Source organism: Diachasmimorpha longicaudata, chromosome 1 (genome assembly GCF_034640455.1).
Source record: "Diachasmimorpha longicaudata isolate KC_UGA_2023 chromosome 1, iyDiaLong2, whole genome shotgun sequence".
NCBI lineage: Eukaryota > Metazoa > Arthropoda > Insecta > Hymenoptera > Braconidae > Diachasmimorpha > Diachasmimorpha longicaudata.
The window spans coordinates 7,283,838-7,305,302 of record NC_087225.1 but is presented as its reverse complement, the minus strand read 5'-3'; the positions used below and the strand labels follow the sequence as shown (position 1 = coordinate 7,305,302).

The 21,465-nt window shown below is 37.1% G+C and overlaps 2 protein-coding genes across 5 annotated transcripts in view; one reads left to right on the top strand and one right to left on the bottom strand.

Moving 5' to 3' along the window:
* The window catches only part of Sema5c (Semaphorin 5c), a 65,796-nt gene that overhangs the window by 33,455 nt on the left and 10,876 nt on the right, over nt 1-21,465 (bottom strand). For 2 of the 3 annotated variants that reach the window (XM_064125240.1, XM_064125258.1), the window contains exon 2: nt 12-121. In XM_064125240.1, the coding sequence (XP_063981310.1) occupies nt 12-96 (85 nt within the window). In that variant the 5' untranslated portion in view covers nt 97-121. Of the gene's footprint in view, nt 1-11; nt 122-11,954; nt 12,417-21,465 lie in introns of those variants that run through there. The other variant, XM_064125248.1, reaches the window with a different exon arrangement.
* On the top strand, nt 17,834-21,089 carry LOC135164722 (uncharacterized). 2 transcript variants are annotated; one of them, XM_064125356.1, is made up of 6 exons: nt 17,834-17,993; nt 18,162-18,488; nt 18,693-19,515; nt 19,595-19,777; nt 19,868-20,041; nt 20,485-21,089. In XM_064125356.1, exons 3-6 carry the CDS (start codon nt 19,426-19,428, stop codon nt 20,884-20,886), a joined length of 849 nt encoding a protein of 282 aa, XP_063981426.1. In that variant the 5' UTR covers nt 17,834-17,993; nt 18,162-18,488; nt 18,693-19,425; the 3' UTR covers nt 20,887-21,089. The 2 variants fall into 2 exon arrangements, with proteins under 2 accessions (XP_063981426.1, XP_063981433.1); XM_064125363.1 differs by lacking the exons at nt 19,595-19,777; nt 19,868-20,041; nt 20,485-21,089 and having other exon boundaries at nt 18,693-19,096.

Sequence of the window (21,465 nt, the reverse complement as noted above, 5' to 3'; positions counted from 1 at the left end):
TTATTACTTACCTTCGTAGGAGATGTGACGAAAGTCCCTGGTGGCCGCTGTCAGTGCCAGCACTTTCAAGATCAGAATGACAGGCAGCCAAATCATGGTGGGTCTCACTTTAGGGCTCCTTCTGGAAGAAAAAAGATAAACGAAAATAATGAATACAATATCTCCAGTTTATTCCAATTTTTCTAATTTATTCATCAATTAACGAATCGCCAATTTACTAGGATGCCCTTATATTCAATTAAATAATAAATTAGGGCTGTATTAAATGGACAACCATGTGTCTGCCTTAATTTTATCGAATTTGCAGGTCCAAACGCCGCTCATCACAATCAGTTACGGAGGATAGCATCACCTGAGATCTCATGATGATGATTGATAGCGTAAAGTATCCTAACACATCGTCATTCGCTATTCCATTTGGAGAGAAGACAATTGCCTGAGGAGAATATCGTCTCCCCCATTTCACTCTTTCTCCTCCTGACTAATAAGGGCATGACTCTGGAGTGCATCATTTGGAGAATCAGACGACCCTGGGAATCACCGTTAAAACTCTCTCGAGTTTCGCCACCTTTTTCGGTGACTCAAACTTGCGAAAGGATCGTACCAGTATCGACGATAATCAACCGAGACATGTTCGTACAAGTATCGCGCTGGCCAAAAAAAAAATGTTTATAACGCTTGTACCCAGACTAACGGCTAATTTTCGATGCTGCCCGGGCTAATTAAGGGGAGTCAGTGTCACTGGAATATATTTTAATGAGGATTGGACTGTTTAAAATATTGAAATACCCCCGGGAATATCTTCATTCATAATTAATAAACGTGGAGTATAATTTTTTTCGGGATGTTTGAACCTTCCGAAATATTTGGCTCATGTTTAATGGGTAAATGTGGTCTATAAGAACATTAAAAATGAGAACATAATTAGTCGACAATTCATGAAATTTTAATTTTTAAATACTGGCGCCATTAATTTATCTCAAAAAAATATTAATAATAACAGGACTGAGTGCGTCCAACGGAAGCGAATTTCAGTACGTGATGTCCACTCCAGTCAGATCATCAGTCTGTTCAACTGCATCAGTCCGATCGATTTAGACACGACTTCGATAGTCATCAGAATGCAGCAGATACCGTGGCCGCTTTAATAAGACCCAGGAAGAAGGTGAGATCTACCGTACAGTCAAGCGGTACGTGCGAGCATCTAAAAAAATCCCTCACAGGGAAATCCCTAGGTACGACGAATAGTTATTTAATCGCCAATAAATTTCAATTAATGGAGAATTGACCTAGCATTTACCAACCAGCAGCGTGAAAATTTTGAATTTCACTGAATTCCCAGTAAATCTTTAAAAGTTTATAATTTGTTTTAGTTGCGTTAATGTCAAGCTGTCGAAAATAATTTGTCGAGAATCGAAGTTTTAATTACTTTTCAAAACTATTTCCGTTAATTCCCTCGTGAAAAATACCAACTATGATTGAACCAAGCGCATGAAAAGGAAGCGAATTCCAGTACGTGATGTCCAGCTTAGTCCCGGCCTCAGTCTGATCGACTTCTACGAGAGATCGATAGCTATCAGTATTCAGTGGATGGCACAGCTCCTATAATAAGACCTAGTGCAGGCGTAAGGTGGGATCTGACGTACATCCAATCGCTACGTGTGAGCATTCAGAAAAGATATTACCGGAAAATCCATGGGTATGACGTATGAGAGTGATTCCTCACTCTAAGAGCCCTTTTCCCCGTTTTTCACATGAGAATTGCCCTACGTCGGGAATTTTGACGGTTGAAAGAGAGCAGTTGATGTAGAAGGACGAGATGAGAGCCGTCTCGGAAAATCATGGGACGGTATTCTGCGGTTTATAACCCAACTCGGCTTCTATCGGAGGTCGTCGGCCTCTTCCTGTACCTGCGGCTACTATTCCTTACTAGGATATACACTCGTCGAGAGTCACAAAAGGCCAAGACGTGGTGACAGGTGGAGGCAATTTTCTTCACTGTCTTCCAAGAAACATTTCGATTCAATTTCATGGGGTTTTATAACTTTTTCTACAATTTTATTTTCATAGACATGAGAAGTTTACTTGTTGTAAAAATACTTAATCTCAAATTTTATTACCACTGACATTAAATGTGCATATAATAAAATCTCATAAAATTTTTCATCACCAACTCTTATTATTTATTTTATTTATTTTAGCAAAAAACAGAAATGTAAATTGAATTAATTGGTGATGTGGAATCCTGAGTTTTCAGTGAATACCGTGAAGGCTAACGAAGTTAACACGATTTTTATTATTACATTTTTATGGAGCTAATTGAGTGCTAGAAGAAATGTTATCACCAAAATTCCGCTATTTCTCTGGTATTCTGAAATATTGCTCAAAAGCTCGATAGAGATAACTCGACTTATCTCGGTTTACCACTTATCCCATTTTGCTACTGAATTCATGGATATTTATTCACTATTCGGAAGCAAGCGCATAATTAATTTCAAAATTAATTATAATTCATTCTCCGAAAGAAAAGTTTAATTTTCTCATTCTAATTTGTTATAAAAGTACTGAATTTCTACTCAATTTCCAATGTAAATTTATGCAACGAAGCAAAACAGCTTTCAAGACTCGTATTTTTCCCGACCCTTGGGTTTCATTATTCCACGAAATTTCGAAATCACGGAAACAGTTTCGCTGCACGACTTCCATCGACAAAACGACCCAGCAAAGAAGATGCATCGAATACCCAGGGAATAATTCTTGAGACAGTGCGGGCATCCAATTTCATAAATAATAGTGTTTTTCCTTAACAAAAAAATCAATGATTGAATGTGTAAGTCTGCTCCCCATGAATAGATAATAAACAAGTGCGACATAGACTGCCCACGTGTAGCCCAAAAATACATCCACTATTTCCGAGTCTGCGACGTGTGAGGGATGAGTATATTCGATTAAAAAAAGCGAGGTATCGCGATGCGTTCACGAATGTATACGATAGTCTCTCTCCTGCCACACCGAGGTTTATATATTTTCGTACGTCGAGGTGGTCCACGCGGACTTTTTCCAAAATGGCCAGTCTACGTGGGCGGCTCTGAGTTTTGAATTTCCAAAAGGTAACCAGGACCATTCAATAATTACATAACACGATTAAGAGCGCATAATGCAGTTGTTATTCTCAATGGCATTATGACAATATTATCAGTTACATATTTATTAATACTAAATAAAGAAAATAATGAGTTTGTATCTGTAATTAGTTTGTTGCTGATGTTTATGTAATTTTTCAAATTAATCGAGATGGTTTCTTGCATTCGTGATCCAAAATGTCTCATAAAAGTGCCTCACAATTGTTAATGGCTCCTAAAAAGGATTTTTTAAGTAAAAAAATACTTGACTGTACTCTTAGTTAATTTATTATTTGAATTAAGCAAAATTCATTCGAAAATGATGGCGTCCCATGTTAAATCCAAGAAATTAGGATGGCTTTGGATTATTGAGAGAAAAATCCCACCAAATTTAACGTTGAATTTTTAAATGAGCTCATTAGGCCTCAACTCAGTAACTTTAGTGGACAATTCGGTGAAGTTGAATGGATACGTGAAGTAAGATTATTTTGAATGGAAAAATCCACTTCAGGTTTGTTCAGCACGAACGCTTGAAGTGGTGCCGCTGGTGATGTTGTTCGTGGCTGTTGGACGGAAGCACGATAAGCCGATGGATTTTAATAATACGAAACGCCACACCTCGTACGAACATAAATAACAAACGCGCGAGGCACCGTTGCTTCTTATCGGCATCTATCCTACACCCTCTGTTTCTCTCATTCGTTGGAACTCTTCACTGGGTACGAGGAAATGCATTTATTTCATCGCCACTGCAATTCCAAAATTCTACCATGCTATAAACATTACACGGAAATTTCTTATTATTCAAAATTTCGTTGGATTCCAGTTGAACGATCAATCAGTTCCCAATTCGATTTTTTTTTTGTTAAAAGTTTGCATGACACGCGGTTTCAGAGGGCCCTAAGATCGTTGAGGTGTGCCAACTGTTGAATTTTAAATGCGACGAGCTAGACATAATAATTAAGACGGTCGATGGGGGCAGATAGAATCTGTCATCCATCTCCTCCAAAACGAGTTCTAACAGAGGGAATCCGGTAGTCTCAGCTCATTAACATTTCCCTCATCCCCTTCACCAATAGATTCCGAAGACTAAGGTCTAGTCTTTTGGGTTCACTTCTTCGGTTATTTTTTTTTATCGGATTTTGGGGAAATGTTTCGTTATACGGCGCTAATTGATTTGTATGTACGCTCTGATTGATCATAAGTCAAGTGGGTTCTGCCTCAATTAATCCTCTGATGGAATTTTTCCGCTGGATTTTCTCATTCCATTCAAACTGTTAGATTTATCTGATACGAAATTACGCGTATCTGCAATTGCTTTTTTCTCCGCCTTTCACGTGTATTACGTATTATTCAATCATTGATTGGTTGCAGACATTGGTTAGTTCCTGATTAATCTATTGACGAGTAAACAAGCCCCGGGCACCATTGTCACTGGGCGCACCTCTAATTTGGTGGGTGCCACGCGCCCAAACACCGAACGACTCATCGCTTCACTATGAGACATCGTATGAACAATGGGGTTGTAGGTGTAAGTACACGATATTGTTGACAGCCAGGAGTACAGAGATACGAGAGAAAGGTGATTTTGCAATGACTTGGAGACCCTAGACGCCCTGACTGATGTACAACGGTTCAACAATCTGAAGGTGGATTTTTTTATCTCCCGGTCTCCATTAGTCATCATCTATCTATCTCACTTGTCTCACTGGATACCATATCCGATAAACCAACAGTGTTTATTTACATCGATACATGCAATCTTAGAATAAAAATTTGAAAATCAGTGATATCATAATTGTAGATGGTTTCGTAAGACGCCCGCACTTGTCTTGTCGTGGTGGAGATGTGATATTCTGTGGGTTGATCTGCATCTTGTATAATGTAATGTGCACAGTTATTATTCTAAAGGTTAAAATTTAAATGAAAATGTTTTTCGTTGGAGTCATGACGCAAGACAAGGCCCAAAAATTAACGTATTGTGACGCGATACTGCAATAAAAAATATGGGAATTTAATTGTTGATTTTGCGATGTGGAAAAATAGAACTTTTCATTAGAAAAATTATGTTTGATATTCAAATTTTATGCAAAAATTCAAAGCGGAGAAGAGCGTTTTTTTTTATCTTCATGCACTGAAGGGACACGTCCACCCACACCAATGAATAGCTGGAGAAAAAAAAAACCCGGAGAAATAAAACCGAGAAGAGGTTTACCTGGGGATACGTCGAATTGTTGTTGCGTAGGTGGATAACGCAGTGAGTAAACATAATCGGGCGAAAAGCCGGTACCAACCGGGGCTTGATTACATGACGAGCTACTTGTTGCATAAATCTTATCAGAGACATATTTTTCGAAAGAAAATATATTTCTATAATAAATGCAAATGCATTCGGGTGCCATCAAGAAGATTTCAACGGAAATCAATAAATTTTTATTATTTCTGGGATCATTAGATACTCAAAATGAAAGGCTTATTTATTATCCCGTTGGCCACAATCTAAAACTTTTAATGTGATGTAAGATAAAAGATAAGGCGATAATAATTGGAATCCATTTGGATAAGTTCCACGGCCTCTTAATGATGAACAAATCACAGTAAAATTTCCGTTCAATTAGCCGATATCGATCGGTAACCGAGGTCGCTAACATAATGAGATCGAACAAGAATGGCGCTGATGAGATCCGATCGGATGAAAGGAAGAGCACAGTTCCTCGACAGGAAGTGTCACAAAATGCACAGGAAAGGGTTGGGAGCGCGTGACGAGAAAAGAAATAAAAAATTACAGTGGTGAAGCTGTATGAAATGCTAATGAGAACGGGAATTACCGTTGCACGAGGAGGCGTCAATTGTGGCGTCCCTTCTGGTGCATATATTCTGATGAATTAATGAAAAGATTTTTTTCACGATTTTTTGGAATAAAGGAACTGACGTCATTTGAATACCGTGGGAGGATAAAGCGATGATTGCTGTTGGTAGGTAAAAATGTCTGGGAATATTTACGTCATCGTATTGCAATTTTTGCATGAAAATTGAAATTTAATAGCGACTCTATTAAAAACGGCACGAAAAAAATCGAATATCAATTTTTTTCTGGACTGTATATAAAAGACGAATGGACTTAAGTCCCAAAAGGGCTTAAAATTCCTGTAGGATTGACTCCATTTTGTTTCAGGAATAATTACCATCCTGATTAATAATCCTATCGAACTTTTGACCTTTGGAAATAGTTTATTACGGTAGTTAAAAAATTTTACTGACCACAAAAATGACAAATGTACAATTTATTCTGGATTTCAAAATTTTTTCACGAATATTTTTTATCCATTATTTTTATCCACATATAAATATTGATGGGAAGTACCTTTTCCCGAAACGTTTCGCCAATTATTAATAATGAAGTGGTCGTCCAAAAATTGTCATTCAGAGTTTTGGGTCTGAATGGCAATTCACCCAAAGCCAACTCCACTTCACCAAACATTTTCGTCCTCCAATGACTTCGTTATCTGTTCCCTTTCTCCCGGTAAAGTACCTGGAGATCTTCGACACCGTTAAGAGGTGCCATATCCCCGAATTCCGTAGATAGAGAAGACACTTAACTCGACACAATCCGTGTATTTACTCAAAACATTGACACGTACGTAGTGCAAAGCCGTATACAAACCGCAGTAAGAAGATAAAGAGAGAAAAAAAAAGCCCACAGTTAAACCTCATCCTCACTTCCAGTATGGATTGCTTCGACTATATTTTTTTTCTCCTCTCATTTTTATCTGGAAATTCGAGGTGTCGTCGACCCCGATGTAGGTTCATTTATCTCAGCCTGAGTATGAGAGACGAGGTGAATGATAAATCTCAGAAAGCATTGAACAAGTTTCACAGAGAATTAAACATTATCCAGTTTTTCGTTATTCCCTGTGTTCCATTGCCGGTCTAATGCTTTTGGATCATGTGCAGATTTCAGTACCTTTGTGCGTATAATTTAGCTCGACACTGTGAATTTGCTATGCTCTTACTGAGGGCTTCTACTTCATTTTGAAGTCAACCCCCGTGATAGAGCATTCTCTTTTTAACTTTACAATTTTTCCCATAAGAAATGTAATATCTCAAAGTCGAGAGAAAATCTCTCTGACGTTTCTAACTACTTTTTCACGTTGAATAAGTTCAAAAGATAAGGCAGCAACGGCAATATAATCTAGCGAAATTAATTAATAGCGCTTCATCAGCTGTCAGCGGCCATATACATAACACTATTATTTGGGTATCGAAGCTATTACATGACAATTGTATAATCATTGAGAAATCGTTGAATGTCCGTCACAAACCGCTGAAAAATTCTACTCCGTTAATTTTCCTTGAGTATCAAATTTGGTTGATTACGAACCGGTGACAGCTGCAATGATGCGATGAAATCCATCGCATTTAAAAATACTCTGTCACGTGAAGATCATCGAGCGGTCCTTTAACGGTTGAACAACGATATTTTCCCAGCAATAAACTTGAAATTGAGAATTAATTTTTCACTACAAAAATATAAAAATTGAAAGTTCAACTTCGTCACGTGAAAAATGAACCTGTAGTTATGCATAACGTTTCGTATTATTGAAAAAAGGTATCATTTCCGAGATAACGAAGTGCAAAGCGAAATTTCGACAGGTACGCGTAATAATTAGTCACGTAGACCGGTTAGCTTTTTTTTTTTTTCAGGTGAGAAGCGATGAGAAAAATTGGAGCCGGTCGAGGATTGATGTGCGTTCGTGTCGATGAAAAGTGCAGGGTGTTGCCGGAGGAATGATATAAAGCCGACCTTCGAAGAATTTTGCAGAGTGAAGAAGAAGAGGTGAAATCGAGGACGAGGGGATAAATTTTTCAAACTCTACCTGTCGATTACACTGACGCCAATTTTTATCATTACGCATTTTTTCATAACATGTCATTTACATATTTTCAGCCATAAATTTTCGATATAATTAACCGTAATTGCTGACTTTGGAGTTGTTATAAATAATTTTAATCCTTCATACGAGATATTTTCATGCCCAGCAATTATCGATAATTAAAAGTATCGGAATAAAGATAATCTCATCAACAATGAGAAATATATTAAACTTCAGACAGAATGAGAAGAACTTTTGCATTTGAATAAATTTAGTCTTGAAATTTTGTCTGTCAGTCTCTCGGTCTCAGCAGAGGCCTAGGGCGTGCCAGGGTAGGCTAAACACTCGGTCGAGCCTAAAAATACAATAATAAAAGGCACCAAAGGGAACACCAAAAAATATGAAATTAAAAAAAAATGAAACATACTGAGACTGCTGACAAAGGCCCTGTAAACGAGTTTAGGGGGCTCATAAACTCTGGAATTATACACGAACATTTGTTTGTTAATTTCCCCTCCAGTATATTCAGAGACATAATGTGGGAGGAATGAAACGAATGGGCCAAGCAAAATATTGAAACTCCCGACTCACTTTTCAATTATTATCAGGTCAATTTCACCTCTACTCCTCGTCATAATCATTTATAAGCATTTTTCCCCAGTACTAATAAAAGAAAAATCGTACTACCGATTCCGAGAATGAAAATCAATCAATAAAAAGTGAAGAATTATCAGCCAATAAATTGACTTAATGATCAATTAATGATGTTTGATTTCTCATTATTTTTCATTTTGATTTCATTTAATGGAATTAATTCAATTGTTGGATCACTGACCCCTGAGACGTATTATAATTAATTACGCATCATGATATTCTAACGTGACGCATATCCCCGAGTGTTTGAAAAACACTCAGCGACGATTAATCGATTATATGGGTGGGCAAAATGCCGAAGGGCAAGGTGAGACACAACCAATGCCCGATGCATACGAGCATATAACCCTCGCCTTGACCAAACTGACTCGGAGAATTAATCGATATACTGCGGCAACTGTGATCAACGACGATTTATATTTACCCGGGCGTATATTGTCAATCAACTGCAATTGAGTGACAGAAAAAAGAAATTGTATACGAGAGTCAGAGGTACCCATCACGTTCTCGGTCCATTATAAACTTCAGTGAATATTGTCGAATGTATTTCTCATAATTTCATATGAGATTGAGAGAATCTCTTTACTTCTATTTTTAGGGAGCCACTGACTGAGTTGTTCTGAGAATTAATTGTTTGTAAAATCGGCAAGAGTTATTTCTGGGCATGTGAAACAGTGGGTGCGCCTCAGGATGTAATCGTGATTCTTCACACTCGATTAATTCGACACCATTAAACTTGGCGCCTTGTGGGAACATAACAATGCGAGTGTGAGTGAACTGAGCAGCGGTTTTGCAGCGGTTCCTCAACGGCTAATCAGCCGTTGTCGAATTGTTGGGTAGTGATTATGGAAATAAACAAATTCGTTACAAATCCCTGACCGAAGCAGAACCGTTGCGCAACCGCCAGGTGGCGGTACACAGCGGTCATAGGGTACTAATGAAATTGATAACATATCTCGTGGCGATAAAGTTCCAGTGGATTGTTGATGAAACGTTTAGGCACCGCTACTCGTCATATGCAGCGGTTTTGCAACGGTTCAGCAGCGGTTGCCGATTAATAATTTGTTTTCATCCTTTCCATCGCTCACTCAATTTCTCCGATACAAATCAATTCAAAAAATATCTGCTCGAAACAATTTACCGCAGTCATAAAGAGTTATTGTGAGTGCGCGAGAAAAATTTCGCGTAAATAAGAACGACAGGGTAGAAACATTGAAAAATTGTTGGTACCAATTTGCCCAGACAAATTTATTCTCTACATTCTCATGTACGTGCCCAAGAAACCCGAGATGATGTCCCGAGGAATCCATACGTAACCCCCGGGTGCCCTCGAAAAAACTTATACCCGCGTTAAAATTTATTTTCAAACTCTCTTAAGCCCCTCTCCCTCATTCTCAGTGTACACCATGTACACTTCCATACATAGTTAATAAATAATTCCACAAGAAGAAGCAGAAGGAGCCCACACATTTTTGCCTCAGTACATTTAACATTTTTCTTCTCTCCAAAATTTGTTGTTTCCTTTCTTCCCATCGTTTTATTTATTTTTTTCCTTTTTTTATTCAAACGGCCAACTTCTCAGGGTGTGGCATGAGCGCAAGTCTCCTCGCGTTAACTTGGATGCGATTTATCTCGCCTCGCGTAGGATGTCCTGGCATACCCCCTTGGCCCCTCCGCGTTTCGTAAAACTCCCTCTTCCCCATAATTTTTTCTTTTTTTACATTTGTCTGTTTTTTGCACGCATATACACTCGTTTGTCCACCACTCTGTGGGTACAGTGAAATTTTATGGGAACGAGTTGGCCGTACATGGTATGAGCCACTGCAAACCTCGATTACTTTCCAGGGAAACTGAAATATATTTTCCCCTTTTTTTAATCACCATCAATTTTTGTTTAATTTCGTCGTTCCCTAATTCACCCGAGAATTTCCTCATTACTGACAACATTAGTAGTCATACTTTATTCTCATTATTGCGTAAATTTAGAATAAAGCACTCGCATGATTTTTGTCAATAAAAAAAAATTCTGAACAGCTCAATTCATAGAGAATTCATTTGGTTATATTGACATTATCTCGAATTCCAGCTCAGTTGTTTTCACTTCACTCACGAAAGAATTCAAGATGATAAAACAATTGCTCTTTAAACTTCATTTTATCTCATTCTCGTTGGATACTCAATCGATTCTACATTCAACATAACACTCGACCTCAAGCATTCGTCACATCTCTCAAGAGGGAACGGACTGTCCAGTCTTCTTTTATTGCTTTCATTCGTCTCGTTTTTATTCTATTTCCTTTTTTATTTATTTTTTTTCTCTTCAATGTGTGTTTATCTTGTGGCTGAACGATGAGCGATTACTTAACGAACGATTTCCCCTTTTCAGTTTCAAGTGGAGGGATTTTGAAAAAAAAATTCTAAATACTCAAGTGGCAACTGTGCACTTTTTGTACATTTCGAGATGGCTTTGAAAATTAAATTTTTAGTGTCTCTTGATAGTGCGTAAACCCCAACGACACCAAGATTGTATCTGGATGCTGAGGGTACACGTGTTTACGCGGTAGATGGATGAAGAAATGTAATTTGTTTGCTTGAGGGCCAGTTCTGGAGTGTTTAATGGACACTTTACTCGTTAATTCAGGAAGAATAAATGGTAATTAGTTTTGTCAATATGGCGGGTAAATTCGGAGTATTATTTTTTTATTCTTAATTAATTAAATTATTCGACATTAATGGGACAGATAATGGTTCGCAACCAATCTTGCAAGTTTATTGAAGTTTGAATGAGTGGAATTCGAGCATTCGAGGTGTTCATGAAGGGATTTATTATGAATTCGGTGATAGAAATTACTACAGGTCATGGGGATTACTTTACGCGCAGCTCGATGAATGAAACTATTGTCTTAAATCCTTCTTTTCACGCGAGTTGGACTTCATCTAGCCTAGAAATACGAGAAGATGAGGTCAGCACTGCCAGGCGCATCTCCGGTTACAGAGTAGAATTTTGTCTTTATTTTTATCCTTTAGGACCATCAAAATAGTTTCTAATGATCTTTCCAATTCATAATCTGTTGAAATTTATTCAATTATCAATAGAATTTATATAAAAAATTTCCGATCAAGCCGTTCTTATTGGTAAATAATTTTTCCAGATGAAGGTAAAAAATGAGAAGAAAAAATCATTTCCAGGAAACTAAAGAACAATTGCGTTGAATTACTCTGACCAATCGTCTAAAATTATCCGTTACGAGTGAGTGTGAAAACCGATAGAAATCACCGAATGCCTATAATTTCAAATCCTCACATGTGCTCCCCGTAGTGACCTTTGAAACACCCCGTGAATCCAAACACCTAATTATCTTTTCTTCTTCTCACGCATTTTTCAAACGAAATAAAAAATAAAATAAACCACTCCACGACTAATAAATGTTTAACCGAATAACCGGCCAAAAGGTGACGTATTGACTGCCAAGTGAACCGAAGGCGCCTTCCACAACACTAGCCACTGTATTGAATTTTATCTTGAAAAGAGTCAACAGCTCGTTAGCGCGTGTTTTTCCAGTTAAACGTGATTTCTAAGTAAAACGTATCCATGTAGGTTTGCATCACACTCACGTACCGATAGTCAGGGATAAAACATTTAATTCAATTAATATTTGTTTTTATCGCACCTGCCGTGCACGTAGTTTTGATGCTAATGGGCATTTCATTTTAGTTATTGAAATCGTTAATTCAGTGGATGGTTATCGTGCACGATAAATTTCAGGTCAACCACTATTTTAGTTCCGTAATTTATTTATTGGCCCAAACCTGCACCAAGACAACGGAGATAAACAAAATATCAAATAAAACTAATTTTTTAAAGCTGATTTTACAACAATTAAGTCCTTCTTCAAAATATAAACGTGGAGAGCAATTAAACGTCAAAAATACGCAAAATAATAGAAACTCTTGGCAATTATTACGATTCGAGAAATATTTTTAGAAGAAAAATTTCGACAATGACAGAATTAGTTCAGTAGAAAGAAAATCCATCTAAAAAACAGTTTTAACGACCGAATTCCTGCTTCAATGAACCCTAAATTAATATCCACTAAAATAATTTGAAAAGCTATAAAACCCTTTTTATTCCCCAGTTTATTGCCCCGTGACACCAAGAATTTCCCCATTAATATCTTCTCGTCGTGTCTAAAAACATTTCCACAGTCAATGGTACCATCAATATGTTCGATTGACTGAGAAATGTGAAACCCGATCAGGTGGACATTTCTTTGGTGGAGTTAATTTCCGGTGATGGACGTTGGAAGTTGATCGAAATCGCATCTCACACAAGAACGTCTTGTGCTCCCTCTGCGGTGGGTCGAGACGGGATGTTGTGAGTTGGGGAGGGGGCGGAGAGGGTCTCTGTGTGCACAGGGTATAATATGAGACCTCACTCTTTTTCTTTCATTTCTCCTTCTCAAACTCTTACTATTGCCTGGTGATGAATATTAAAATCGCCATTTCAAGTCTTTCTTATTTCACATCCTCAGCACATTCCCCTTCCCGCCCTTACCCAGCATTTATGTCGAATGCGAGGAGCCATGAATTAATTCATCATGGGAGGTCTCTAGAGTACAGTAAACAACATTTCGGATTTTAATTTTAGTAATTAACTCGCAGGCAGTAATTATTTTCTGTGAATAAATGAAAAAAAAAATCGAATAAAAAGTGTTATTTCATTCAAAAGCGTTCATCATTTTTAAAAAAATCCCATATCGCCCCCTTTATTGTTTCCAGTGAACTGTTTTTCTCTCTTTCCGATTGCCAATTAATCACTCAAGAGCAATCGAACATATTTTCCTTTCACGTCACGCTCAAAGTTTACAGGGGGTGACTCAGGCTCTCATTGGAAGGAAAAAATGAATATAAAAAAAATAACCGGAAGAAAAAATAAGTGCGATAATATTTTCTCGGCGTCGCGCAGTCTAGCCTGAACAAGGATTATAAGATCAGCACAAAGTACTCCAGGTTAAATCCGGACTGTACGATCCAGCGGCATGATCAATGCGAGAAGAATTTTTATACTTCGATCTCAACATTGGTGGAACGAGTCATAAATCCACGAGAATATCACAGTCGCATCTGCTGGCCTTCGATCGGTCCAGGATATTACATACCGGGTACTAGGCTTACAAGTAACTTGGCTATAATTAATGCAGACGACCAGTGTACATAAATGTACTGTAATAATGAGAAGGAAAATATTACGAGGAGCTAAGTTGGAATGAAATCATCATCGTGTTGATAATTTTTTCTAGTACTTTGTCTTCAAGTTGTATCTTAACGACTGATACTCAATCGATATCGAATATTTATCGATTAAAGGGGTACAAAAATAAAAATATAGAATTCTAGATTTCCTGCTAATCAAAGCATAATATTTGTTGTGTCATATAACGACAGATTGAAATCAACAGCTAAAAATCATTTGTTTTTATCACGATGTCACTACGACGATTGTTGCTCATCAGTGATTTTTTTTTCTGCATTTTGTCGTGTCGAGCAGTACGATAACAATTGAGAAACAATCGATGTTCAATATTTATGGAGTAAACGGCAATGCACCACGTCTAGATTCCTCATAAAAATAAACAGATAAAAATAATGTTTTCAAGATAAAATTCAAGATAAAAATCACCCTCTCGTTTTGTATTAAAAAAACTTCTCAAAAAATTCCATCGATTTTTCACGGGCCATTAAATGGCTAGCAACAAAGTACCTTCATTAATTCCACCTATCGATACGAGGGAGGAAGGAAGGAGGACTTGAGGCCCAGACGATGTCGTTGCTCGAGGGTTGCACGCGATCCAAGGACCTCTGCAATTTTTTTTTCCAGCTGCATTTGGCCCGGAACAATACCCATTGGCGATAAAAAAAAAAAAAATCTGCAGAGAGCAAAATCTTTCTCTCCCTCAAACAAAAACTCCCGGACAAAAGATCAAAACCGATACGAGTCTCGGGATGCACGGCATTGTTCGCGTACCATTGCCAGTAAATACAACAAAATGGGTCACGGAATAGTATATCGTCTTGTTCTTGGGAGGAATATGTATATTCATGTTATAGACGCGGTTGAGTGGCTGCGGCTGGAGCACGTGCTTGAGTAAAAGACTCGTACAAAGGGTACCATTCACAAGCCATGACCCTAAAGCAAACCCCTCACTCTTCAATTCCATCCGGAGACCCTTTTTCCGGAGAACGATGAGCGACGGATTTGTATTTGTTAACTGCAGCCATGAAAATACGACTAAAAAATGCTTATTCACGTATTACTTCCATTTTTATTCATCTCAAATTAAGAATTTAATTTCTTTACTTTAGGTAGTTAATTACCCCGAAAAATTGAAACTCGATAAACAATACAAAAGGACAGCCCTATAAACTAAACTTCAAGGCTTTTGGTAACTGAAAATTTACTATCTAATGAGACACTGGATGACGACCGTAAATTTCAGTCAAATGGAGAATTTAGTAGTGAAGCGATAAATGTAGATAAGTCAATTTTGACTATTGATAAGTTTTCAATGAATGTCTGGGAATCTAAGGAAGATAGTAGAATGTCTAATACAACTCTTTTCTTTATTTATAAAAATAAAAAAATACATATCTTACATTACTCATTCGGCTTTCATATGCAATACTAAAGAAATTCTACGTAAATTCTGTTATTTTTCACAGATTCTTAAATTTTTTCCCAAAAACTCAACGAAAAATAAGTCAGCTTATCTCCCTGTACCATATCACTGTTAAATTCTCGACTTGATGCCATTCAGAAACTGGAAATATCATTCAATTTGGCATCAAATTCCAGATTACGTTTTTTCTCCAAAGATTTACTTCAACTGACCACATCTACGATTTATTTTATGAACTTCACCAGTCGTTATCAGGCCCCTGCTATCAAGAGCACATAAAGATTCGCTATAAGACATCTAATCGATAGATATCTGAACAAACTGGCAAAATGATTCGAAAAATACTCAGAAGTAAACTAATACAAGTGTCGGGAGATTGAAACCAATCTATCGGTGTCACTAGCCATTTTTATCATCTCCCTTCATCCACGATGCAAAAACATATCATATTATTTAATTATCAGTAACACTTTATCCTGCGCTAGTTGAAACAAGAGATCGAGGGTGATCACTTCAGGTAAAAAGAAAAAATGATGCTGACGTTGTTTATATCCATTTGATATCATACCAGGAAATTTGTGAGGAGATTATCTCAAACCTCTAGCAATTACAAGTAACGGTTTGCACGTGTGTCTATGTACAAATATGGATGCTCATTTATTCATACACACGCAGTGGCGAATGTGGGTCTCAGTTATTTTTTTTTTCCAAACGTTTAAACATCTCAGAAAAGAAAATAATCGAATTAAATTCACTTCTTACTGTGAAAATATTGAATGACAGGTGAAACTGAGGACGATTCAATTAACCTACGGCTGCACATCACACGTTTTTTTTTCAATGTCAAAGACAAATAAAAAATATAATTTTTGCAAATGTTTGCATGGAGTTATACGAAGGGGAAATTCATCGAATGCCCTCTGATGCCACATGATAAGGTCACTGCCACAAAAACCAACATTTGTGTACCTGATATTTGATTGTGAGTGTCGAGAAATGTCTGGAAATTAAAATATTCGTCAACTGGGTCGACGGCTCTTATCGCATCACCAGCCGAATTGTTTACACATGAGCTGATTAACATTAACATTTGCTCTGATCATTTGTGAAATGATGGATTAAAAGTCAAGAAAATTATCGTGTATTTACGATTAATAAAATAAAAATAACAAGGCAGTGGTCAGTTATGGGGTATCTTTTAAATATTTATGGTCTCGTTGTAGTTACATGTAAAACGATGGAAAACGTTTCACTTGAAATGAGCCTAGATGCGTTTTGCCTTGCCGGAGGCGAGAAAGTAACCCCACTTGAATACGAGGTTGTACGCACACTCGAATAAAACTAGAATAAAACGACACGAGGATGGGAGGAATATTGCTTCGGTACTTGTCAGTCTTCAGGGTTTTTTCTCTTTTTCATGGCGTAAGCACATGCGGCCGGGATTTATTTAGCTCATACCCAAGTACTGACGGATCCATGGTAACGTGGACATTGGATTTGATGGGATGAAGGCAACTTGAATGTGCGGACAGAGTGGCCTCACTTTATCGGTAGGGATTATATATGTGTAAAATTCATGGATATGCGTGGAGCGAGGTAGTAGGCCATCACCTTATACGGATTCCACGGGATTCTCTTGAGGAGTCTTGGCTCACCCAGAGAGTGAAAGAGAGTCGACCAGACAGAAGAAAAATTCACAATGATGGAAAAATTAAAAATATTTAAATATTTTTTTCGATTGGAGACAGAACATACGATAGACTCAACAATTTTCACTTCGAAAAATGTGTCTTTCGCAAAATATTTGTTTATTTGAAACAGCACTCGTTTTTTCAAAATCTAATTCTCTAATTGGGGTATTTTTAAACACCGTATCTAGGTTTCAATTATATCAATATGATCTTAATTGAATTCCCCTGATGATTAATGTTTCATAATTTTTTTGCGTTCTAAAATGTAGAACTTCGATTTATTTTTGATGTTGACAATTATTGAGACTGCTCATCCAAAGTGATAACTAATACAATCATATAACAGACCAATATCATCGACATATCTGAAAGATAATCAAGATTACCTGGGAATGAGACAAATGGAGAAATAGTTATTTAAAAAATAAGTACATATCTCGATGAAGAAAGATCGAGCGAAGATCATTTGTATTCTCAGTGTAGTTTTCAAAATTTGCATGTATCTTCTTCAAGATATTGACACAATTATATCTGAAGAGTACGAAATAGTTAAACCTCTCCAGGTCTTATCGGATAAATTTAGAACCAAAAATACGAACATTCGTCGAATTACGTATCGTTTTTCCCTTGTTGACATTGGACATAAGTCTGGAAAAATCACTTCTCAGAAATCTTTCCCATCACCTACGATTTCATGCTGATTCAGCCAAAAAACAATAGTTATGTATGTTGAATGCCGAACAGATCGGTATCTCGAATCTTGCGAATTGTCAATCATCGTTAATCACGTATCATTTTTGTTTGCACCGCATGATCAAACAGAGTGGGAGGTATTTTTTGGGTATATAAATGACATGCGAAATGATTTCTGCATCAAATATCGAATTACCTCATTCGAGAAGCAACTGACATTTTCCCTAAATCATGAACTGCTACGGAGTGATTCTTGTTGTCTTGGCGGCCTTCATCTGCCAGGTAAGTTCCTCACTTTGACGAGTTTTCCTACTTTGTCATAACTCTGACAAAATAAATCAAAATCATTGATAACTCTATCCATCAAAAACTTGTACACAATTTTGGTTTCTCCAGGCAATTATAGAAGCATTTGCCACATCCTCCCTAATTCCATGAACATGATTTCAGAATGAAGCCAGTGTCTCCCCAGTGATGAATCACCTGAATGAAACCGTACAAAGAGTCCAGATTGGCTTACAACAACGCAAGGGTCGTGTAGCAGAGGACCAAAACAAGAAGCTCCAAGCTTTCACGGAGAATTTCAGAGGTGTTGTAGCCCACTCAGTTGCTACAGCTAGAAAAGAATTTGAGGGCAAGGGACCTGAATGCCTGACCAGTCTGGAAGGACAACTCAATGACGCTCAGAACAAAGTTTCACCTCTATTGGAGAAATGCCTTCAAAACAACATTCCTAATGCTGCACCTGTTGAAGCTGGTATCGACTCATCAATAGCCGTGAGTTGAATTCAATTTTCCAATAGATAATTCATAACTTTGCTCTGCCCATCGTGTTCATTTTTCATCTATAATGAGACAATCAATTGAAACCTAATTCGAAAAAATTGCAACCAATTTAAGAAGTCAAGAAGCCCATATGCATTCTCCCTAGACCACATCAGAATCATCACTTCATATATATTTTATGATTTAACCTTCCAGAGAGGTGTAGAAATCCTAGCTAGAATTGAGGAGATTGAAGCCGAATGTGCATCTGACAAGGAAATCGCTGCAAGGGCATGCATTGCTAAGAATATCCCAAAAGTCTCAGTATCTGTTGGAGTCTATCTAGCATCTGTTGGAAAACTTAAGGGACAAGCTGTTGTTGCTGTTGGCCTGTCATACGCTAAAATCGGTAAATGTGTGATTGTGCCCCTGAAGGACTTCAAAGTAGAAATCGAGAAGGCAAAGAGGGATGCTCGCAAATGTGTTCAAGCTGCTCAATAAGTACTTTATAAAAACAATCAAACACTCGAAATTATCGTTATAGTTAGTTTTGAGTATTAACTTGGATGAGATGTATAAATTCACAATGATTTCTTAATAAAAAAAATTGTGAGTGAAAATATTTCAGTGCCTCTCCCTGTTCCCCAGCAAAAAACAATTTGTCTGGTGCATTAAATGACCACCAAACCTGCGCTTTTGGAGAAAAGCTTTGGAATTTTTTTTATTGTGCCCCTGTTACTGTGCCAGCTCACGATAACTTCAATATTGACTCTATTATTCATACGCTCGAATTTATCGGAGGTTTTTTATTAGCTAGACATCGTGTAATGAGACAATGGGCGAAGGGAAGGGAGGCGATCCCGATAAGGAAACCCGAAAATATATTGAGAATTACTGGCAATGGACAGTACAGCTAATATGGTAGGGAAGAGAGGATATCCCAATAGGAATGCCCAACAATATATTAAACATCACTGCCAATGGTAAAATGATACTATACACAACTCTCGCTGTTTTTGCAATCTTATGCATTAATCATGTAAGTGTTACATTTATCTGTGTACACCCTGGTTAATTTTAATAGATAAACAAATTGTAATAATCAATTTAAATTCAAGAGTGAGGCAATGCTCGATCCAGATGTCGTGAAATGGCTAGAAAACTCCATAGGTGAAACTCGAAAGAGTCTCGAAGAATATAAACGTCAGTTAATTGACAATCAGACATCTTTAATCCAAGCTTTTCACCAAGCCAAGCAAGAGGCAAAGGATCTTACTGATGCCGAAGTTAGGAAACACATAGTGAGTTTTATTAAATAAATTCTGGATTCTTATGGTCTGTGCTACGACTAGTTTTTAGTAATTTTTTTTCAATTTTCATGTGACTTCAAGGGAAGTTTGACAAAGGCTAGGGTCGAAGGGAAGGACGTGGGGGAATGCACCAGGTTATTGCAAGCCACACGTCTAAATGGTTATCTCAAACACTTCGGTAATATTGATAAGTGCTACAACAACCAGTTCATGAACTCCGAAAATGTGGGGCTACGGATTGATATCTTGATGAGCGTGAGTCAATCATTTTGATTCAAGATGAGAATAATTTGTTTTTGATGGGATTACGTGTATATCTCTATGACGATGGCTCGGTATTAACGAAAAAATCTCTGGGTATTTTTTCATCTTAAAATGAATAACAATTATGTGCTTCTGTTACAATTCCAAAGAATTTTTAGATGTAAAAATTTCATTAAAATAGAATAAGTGAAATGAGTCCAACGTCTGCTTAGGGACTTCTATTGTACCCAGTGATTTAATAATTGAATCACATCATAATTATAAGAGGATGTCTTATCATAATTATATGGATGCAAAAGTTCACAACGGGAAATTATGACCTTCAGGGGAGGAAAAGTAATAGATTAAATAAATGCCCGAGAAATTAAGTAATTGTCACACGGCTGTATCAAGCCGCCCACAAATGTTTTAAAATATTTTTATTTTGTTTATAGGAAGGACAGTTACTTCAACGAGATCTTACAGGCATCGATGAGGCATGCAAAGGCGAAATGTTTGAATGGATATGTGCCAGATTACGGTTATCCACTCTCAAATATTCCAAGCTAATATGGCAAACCAAAACAATGAGTAAAGTCAAGCAACCAGAAAGTTCCTTCACGACTGAGAAATTTGGGGAGTGCGTGGATTCAGCAGTCAGTGAATTTAAAAAAATCTTAAACAGTCTCGACGCAATGATTGATATGTGCCTCGCTGGTATATCGACAGCACCTAGGCTCCCTATGCTCCCACCTCTAGATGACCTTTCAAACTACCCATTTACCCCTAATTCAGGTGACACCTTTTATATAAATAAAGTGACTACTGCAAATAAAGTGACTACTATATACCACTGAAGATATTTGACTGAAATCTCTGAAAATTCCATTGCCTTACAATTCCACATCAATTCTAGAAAAATTTGCTATTAGGAATGTGTGTAACAGTGTAAATTTAGTGAACTAAGGGCTATAAAAATTGTCGGTGTATATGTGTATTATTTTTTCACCAAATATGTAAAAATACTTTTGACTGATAATAAACAATAAAAAAACAAGACCATAACAACCAACTGACTTCTAACTCATTATCCATATGATATTAGTGCAACACAAAAAAAAATGAACGATTTCAATGCTTCCATTCAAAAGTAAAAAAATAGGCAGAACAATTGAGGCATTTAAATCAATTTAGAGCTTGATCAGTTCAACAGAAAGAAAATTCAATATTTTCTGCAGCAATCAAGATCTCCACTGATATCTGAGAGTGATTGTTTCCAATTACGCGGTTAAGTATCCAATAGCGGGAAATAGAGGTGAAGACTGAAGAATAAAACCTACTGTTCTTATCTTTCTCTCCATTCTAACCCATTTTGCAATCATCTTCCATCAATTCTTTTACATCTACATGCTCGCAAAAAGCCTCAACGATGTTAC

Coding starts and splice junctions, on each gene's coding strand:
- LOC135164722 (XM_064125356.1), top strand. CDS start 19,426: ATGCCCAACAATATATTAAACATCACTGCCAATGGTAAAATGATACTA. Junction 19,516..19,594: donor CAATCTTATGCATTAATCAT/GTAAGTGTTACA, acceptor TTTAAATTCAAG/AGTGAGGCAATGCTCGATCC. Junction 19,778..19,867: donor CCGAAGTTAGGAAACACATA/GTGAGTTTTATT, acceptor TGTGACTTCAAG/GGAAGTTTGACAAAGGCTAG.